Raw genomic sequence first — 7409 nt, 5'->3', positions numbered from 1 at the left:
TATAGTAATAATGATATTGTTATTAAATGTGCATTGATCTGTATAAAGGAATCAGTATATTACACTGTATCTAATATAGATATAGTGATAATGATATTCTTATTAAATGTGTATTACATATCTAATGCACATATAGTAATAATGATATTGTTATTAAATGTATATTACATATCTAATTCAGATATGGTAATAATGATATTGTTATTAAATGTACATTGATCTGTAGGAAGGCAACAAGATATTACATTATATCTGAGGAACATATAGTAATAATGATATTGTTATTTAATGTATATTACATATCTAATGCACATATAGTAATAATGATATTGTTATTAAATGTACATTGATCTGTATGAAGGAATCAGCATATTACACTGTATCTAATATAGATATAGTAATAATGATATTGTTATTAAATGTACATTGATCTGTAGTAAGGAATCAGTATATTCCATTACATCTAATGTAGATATACTAATAATGATATTGTTATTTAGTGTATATTATATGTCTAATGCAGATATAGTAATAATGATACTGCTACTAAATGTACATTGATCTGTAGGAAGGTATCAAGATATTACATTATATCTAATGTGGATATAGTAGTAATGATATTGTCATTAAATGTACATTGATCTGTAGCAAGGCATAAAGATATTACATTATATCTAATGTAGATATAGTAATAATGATATTGTTATACAATGTATATTACATATCTAATGCACATATAGTAATAATGATATTGTTATACAATGTGTATTACATATCTAATGCCCATAGAGTAATAATGATATTGTTATTAAATGTATATTACATATCTAATTCATATATGGTAATAATGATATTGTTATACAATGTGTATTACATATCTAATGCTGATATAGTAATAATGATATTGTTATTAAATGTATATTACATATCTAATTCAGATATGGTAATAATGATATTGTTATTAAATGTATATTACATATCTAATGCAGATATAGTAATAACGATATTGTTATTAAATGTACATTGATGTGTAGGAAGGTATCAGTATATTACCTTATTTCTAATGAAGATATAGTAATAATGATATTGTTATTATATGTATATAACATATCTAATGCAGATATAGTAATAATGATATTGTTATTAAATGTATATTCCATATCTAACGCTGATACAGTAATAGTGATGTTGTTATTAAATGTGTATTACATATCTTATGCAGATATAGTAATAATGATATTGTTATTAAGTGTATATTACATATCTAATGAATATATGGTAATAATGATATTGTTGCTAAATGTATATTACATATCATTTCAAAGTTCCGACGCCGTACCAACATTATAAGCAAGAAGAAACACTGTGGCCCCTTTCCTGGAGGTAACTCTGCACGATTCTAAGCTGTATTCACTATTCCCAGCTGTAAATGCCACTTCCAGTGCAGCTGTGCAGAAGAAGAACAAGAAGAAGAAGAAGTATCTCGGAATATGTGCGTGACGCTCCTTTCCTTGAGGTAAATCCACAAATATCTTGGAAACGGTGCGAGCTATGGCAACATATTAACAGACCTGTTTTGTAGGAAATTAAATTGTGCTCTATGACGTTTTTTCATCAGATGCGTAGTTTTCGAGATATATCGAGATAGTTAAAAGCTCCGAAGCCGTACCAACATTATAAGCAAGAAGAAACACTGTGGCCACTTTCTTTGAGGTAACTCTGCACTGCGCTAAGCTGTATTCACTATTCCCAGCTGCAAATGCCACTCCCAGCGCAGCTGTGCAGAAGAAGAACAAGAAGAAGAAGAAATATCTTGGAATATGTGCGTGACGCCCCTTTCCTTGATATAAATCTGCAAATATCTCGGAAACGGTGCAAGTTATGGCAAAACGTTAATAGACGTTTTTTGTAGGAAATTAAATTTGTTACTATTTATTTTTTATGACATTTTTTGATCAGATGCATAGTTTTCGAGATATATCGAGATATTTAAATTTTCCGTAGCCGCACCAACATTATAAGGATGAAGAAACATTGTGGACCCTTTCTTTGATGTAACTCGCCACTATTCTAAGCTGTATTCACTATTCCGAGCTGGAAATCCCTCTTCCAGCGCAGCTGTGCAGAAGAAGAACAAGAAGAAGAAGAAATATCTCGGAATATGTTCGTGACACCGCTTTCCTTGAGGTAAATCTGCAAATATCTCGGAAACAGTGCGAGCTATGGGAAAATCGTAGGAGACCTTTTTTGTAGGAAATTAAATTTCCTACTATTTATGTTGTACGACATTTTTTTATCAGATCCGTAGTTTTGGAGCTGTGGCTCCAAAAAGCGCGGAATTTCACTGCGAATCGTTTCCAATTTTCGAAAATTATCCTTAAATAATGTCCAATGTTTATAATTAACACCCCGAACACCGGAAACACGACGTCGAAATGCCGCGTAACACGCACATCATGTTTTCGTTATTTAACATTAAATTAACACAATATTTAATCAAAAAACGACACAATAGCACTTCCGAAGAGGGTGACCCACTTGGACGCGCCCCGATTGGACGGTCCCGATTGAACGCGTTCCTTTCGGACGCCGTGCCGATTGGACGCGTTCCTTTTGGACGCTGGACCGATTGGACGCGTTCCTTTTGGACGTCGTGCCGTTTGGACGCCGTGCCGTTTGGACGTCGTGCCAGTTGGATTCGTGCCATTTGGATGCCATATCTTTTATAATCATTGCCTTTGGAAATCGGCAGATGGTGGTATTGTTTGTCGATTTAAATTCCTATGCTATTTGAATGCGTATGCATGCTAAAGTATATGATTACATATATCTAACGATAAGGTCAAGTGGTTATGTGTTACGTTTGACAGATATAGGTTATAGTGAATAACATGTGGAAATTGAATGCAGTTACTTTCTTACAAGATATATCTGGAAGTATGTTTAAGGTAAAAGAAATATTAAACCTTACTTTCTTCAATACATTCTTTATGCCAAATTAATGTTGTTGAGTAAAATGAATCAATATATAATAATATGATTTATTCTTCTTTATTTCCAGCATTTATTCAGACATTGATGAGGAAATTACAACCAATAAATTATGCAGTAGAAAAATTGAATAGATCCATTAAAGTAATCAAACAGTATGGAATAAAATAAGACAAATAAATAGAACAAGTACGAAAAATGTACCCTGAAAACGGATGCAATTACATTCTCGCAGGATATATCAGGAAATATGTTTAAGGTGAAAGAAATATTAAATCGTATTTTGTTCAATACATCCTTTATTTCAAATTAATGTCGAGTACAATGTATGAATATACAATAATATATCTTTTTTTATATTTTCAGCACCTTTTTTTTTTTTTTTTAAGAGGGGGGAAAAATGCTTTACGCAGATCGGGTAAGATGTTGAGTACCCAATACTGTGGGACTCCCATTTCTGGTATACCTACTAAAAACCCACCTCGGTTACGCCTCATGGTGCCAGTATCGCAGAGCCTGCCCCGGTACCGCCATGAGCATTTCTTCGGGGCAGGAGGATATAATCTGGCCTGTAGCACTTCGAGAGGTATACAGTCCGAATTCGAAAGGGTACAAAATAAGGGAAGGGGGATATCCCTTTAATGTATGGCGGATATACAATAGGGAGGAGACGTAACTTTAATCGTCCACGTCTTTACCACTATTGGTTTACTGTGGATCTGGTTCTCTCATACGTTTCTTTTTCACTCAAACTCTTGTTTATAAAGTTAATAACGATTTTCCTGGTTTCTTGATCCTTCAATAGCGCCATGAAGTTATTAATGTTGAAGTCTTCCTGCAGCAGTATATGCAAAGTTGTGATCTTGCTGAGCTCCATCTAACACATTCAAATAAGAAGTGCTCGGGGGTGTCCGATTTATCAGGGCAGAACCAGCATATATCTGTGCCCTGCTTGCGTATTTTTTTAAGGAAGGATCTGAAACAGCCATGGCCAGATAGCACCTGGGTTAGGTAAAAATTTAGGATATTAGGGCCCCAGGTGATCCAACTCTTAATATCGGGGATGAGTCTAAACGTCCATCGCCCATTGATGGACTCATTCCATAATTCCTGCCATGTTTGAATAGTGCGTGCGCGCTCATGTTCTTTATTTGCTGCAGACGTTTTATTGTTAAATAGGATCGCTCTTTCTTTTATGACTAATTCCAGTGGGACCTGCCCTGTGAGGACGCATAGTGCGTCTGTCGACACCGACTTATATGCATGAGCAACCCTAAGTAACGCTGTGCGTTGCGTACTGCAGATAGTATTAACATTATATTTGAGCTTTAGACCGTCCGCCCAGATAGGAGCTGCGTACAAGATGACCGACTCAATGACCCTATAATAGAGTTTCCTGGCCAGGTTACCCGCTCCATAGGTGTTTGGCATTAACAAGGAAAGGGTGTTTGCGTATTTCAGTGCCTTGTCACAAGTCGTCCTAATATGGAGTCTGATTTTCATGTTCCTCTCAAGAATGACCCCCAGATATCTCGCGCTGCTTGCAGAAATGATCTCCGCATCGCCGCACCTCAGTTTCAGGCCACCTGGAACTTTTTTGCCTGCCAACAAGATGGCTTCCGTTTTGTGATGGGCTAGGCTCAGGCCTTCTTTAGCATACCAATCAGTCATCTCGTTAATGGTGCATTCGGCATTGCTGACCAGCCTATCGAGATCATTGTCAATAATTATTATGCCGATATCATCAGCATAACCGACTAGGTGTATATCCCTCCTCATACGCATTCTGAGAAGATCATCGTAGACAAGGTTCCAGAGTAATGGACCTATTACCGAACCCTGAGGTACTCCGCCAAAAACCTGATAACGTAGGTCAAGGTCTTTCCCTTCATAAATAATCCAACGATCATGTAGATAACTCCTAGTGGTATTAATAAGGTTTTTAGGGAACCCTCTTCTCTTCATGCACTCGATGATGCTACTCCATCTAATCGTGTTAAAGGCGTTTTTGACATCTCATAACACGAGTAAACAATACCTTCTACCTTTTCTCGCTCTTTGGCACATTATGGTAACCACCTTCATCGCGTCTAAGGTCGAGCGGCCTTTACGGAAACCATATTGGTGAGGTGCCAGGTCATTTTTTTCAAGGGCCAAGAGTGGCTTATTTTTTATAATGTGTTCGAACATCTTAGCTATACAGGAGATGATCGTTAAAGGTCTATATGCTTTTTCAGCAGTGGTAGTAGCTTTAGTCTTGGGAATCAGGACGAGTCTGCCCGTCTTCCAGGATCTGGGCCAATATCCGAGTGTGTAGCATGTGTTAAAGATATAGGCTAACCAGTGAGAAGCTTCGGCTCCAATCCTTTTAGCAGCCTTTGACGAAATTCCATCAGGGCCAGGGGCTTTCTTAGGTGCTAATCTCGCGGCAGCCTTGTCGACATCGTTAGCCGTTATCGGTGGGTCCATGGATAAGTCATCCGAAGGTCTATCATCTCTTGTACCTATGCTGTCAATGATTTCTATCATTGGCTTTGCCTTTGAGCGACCTCGTAACTGCCTTATAGGGCCTACCCCAGGCGTCACTGTCAATTTCCTGAAGCAGATTTCGCCAGCTCTCTTTTTTGGCCTTTTTAATTGCAATGTTTAGTTAAAGTTTGCGTTTCTTATAGTTTTCTAGCGACTCCTCAATTGATGACGGGTCACGCTTGGCTTTATCACTGGTCAGTCGTCTTCTGGCCTTAAGCGCGGCTTTCCTCTTCAGAGCAATTTTCTGCGACCACCACGTGATCGGGGTACGTTTCGTCAGCATCGGTTTTTTATGCATAGTATATCGTTTGAGCATCCTACCAATATTATCGATGAAATTATCAACATCTCTAATTGTGTTAGTGCGTGGGAGGTTTCCAGAATGTTGATTGTCATATTTCTTAAGAAAGGCGTTAAGAAACTTTTCTTCATCTAGTTTACCCTTTTTCAAGTCAAGAGGCGAAGAAGTAGTGTCATGGCTCAACGGGGGGCCAAAAGTATGGACCAGGTACCTGTGGTCCGAAGCCGTGTATGAATCGGTTACCTCTGAATCCACGCGATGGTGAAGAGCGCTCCTGCTGCATAACATGATGTCGATTTTTGATCCCTTACCACGATCGCAGGTGATGCCACCCCTAATAATAGTGGGGAAGAGCTCAATGCTGTTGCAAAACTGGAACAGAGTTCGGCCGCGGTTACACCATACGTCCGAGCCCCACAGTGGTGATTTGGCATTAAAATCTCCCATTATAATAATTCCCCTGTTTTCCTTTCTGTAGGGTTCAATTGCTACCGCAAGAGACGAGAGGAGTGTTTCGAATTCCTCGATTCCCGTGTTGGGTGAAGCGTACACGCTTATCACATAAAAATCATTATATTTAATCAATACGAAGCCGTTATCTTTCGTCAGGAGCGTAATATTGCGACCCGACGTTATACCTTTGCCAGTGATAAATATGGCCGCCCGGCCAGTGGAATCCACAAACCAACCATCTGGGATCTTGTATGGCTCGAAGACGGCGATAAGGTCGGCTTCGTAGTCACCTGCAGAAACTAAGAGAAGGTCGTGAGCAGCCCTACAATGGTTTAGGTTAATCTGCAATAGTCTCATGAATTTCTGTTAAAAGTCTTTAACGCTTGCTTATAGACCGGGCACCGCGTTGAGGCCGCGACATGGCCAGCTGCCTATTCCGGGCTGCCTTTCTCCAGACAGAGCCTGCATCGGGGACTCTTAACGCATTCTCGCATAACGTGGCCGGGGGAGCCACATTTCCTGCAGAGACTATCCCCCCCAGCTGGTATCAACGTACATCTCATCGCTACATGACCCACTGCATGACAGCGGTAGCAACGGGTGATACGGGGAATCTCCTTGGCTGTGGCAATAGTCCAACCAATTTGGATCTTGCCTTTAATCACAAGAGGTCTCAGGGAGACCTTAGGGCCCTCAACAAGGGCCACCTTGTTACATCTGGGGTCAGTTCTAAGGACTTTTAAACGTAGCTCGCCCGGTGAGCAACCAATCGCCCTGAGTACGGCCAGGAGTATTTCGTCTTTTTCCGCTTCAGGGTCTATGCCCCTCAGTTCCAGGTCAACTCTTTCTTGTAGCTTGACCACCTTTACATCGGTACCTAGCTTCCCATCAATCGCGTTTTTGAAGGCTTCTAGATCTGCTAAGGGGGTAAACTCCAGGAGCAGATTACCAGCCCTGGTCTACCTGACGCCTTTAATGCCTTCTGGGGTTGGCCCGACTGTTTTCTTGACTTTTTTTAGTACTTCCGCGAACGTCGTGCCCGATGCAAAACGAATAGCTATTGCTTGGGGTTTACTACGCTTTCGTTTGTTAGGGGCGGTTCCATCGTTGTTAGCAATAGTCGGTGTGTTTGCGG

General features: G+C 39.5%; 1 protein-coding gene across 1 annotated transcript; it reads right to left on the bottom strand.

Moving 5' to 3' along the window:
• Positions 1 to 5641: 5641 nt before the first annotated feature.
• On the bottom strand, positions 5642 to 6268 carry LOC114882112. The gene has a single exon (XM_029198988.1). The coding sequence runs from the start codon at positions 6266 to 6268 to the stop codon at positions 5642 to 5644; it is 627 nt and encodes a 208-aa protein (XP_029054821.1).
• Between the last annotated feature and the right edge of the window lie 1141 nt (positions 6269 to 7409).

The sequence above is a fragment of the Osmia bicornis genome, chromosome 4 (assembly GCF_907164935.1).
Source record: "Osmia bicornis bicornis chromosome 4, iOsmBic2.1, whole genome shotgun sequence".
Lineage (NCBI taxonomy): Eukaryota > Metazoa > Arthropoda > Insecta > Hymenoptera > Megachilidae > Osmia > Osmia bicornis.
The sequence above is the reverse complement of the archived record's forward strand: the minus strand, read 5'-3'. Positions and strand labels throughout refer to the sequence as shown.

Bases quoted from the DNA above. Each gene is read 5' to 3' on its own strand.
- LOC114882112 (XM_029198988.1), bottom strand. From the start codon at position 6,268: ATGGGAGATTTTAATGCCAAATCACCACTGTGGGGCTCGGACGTATGG.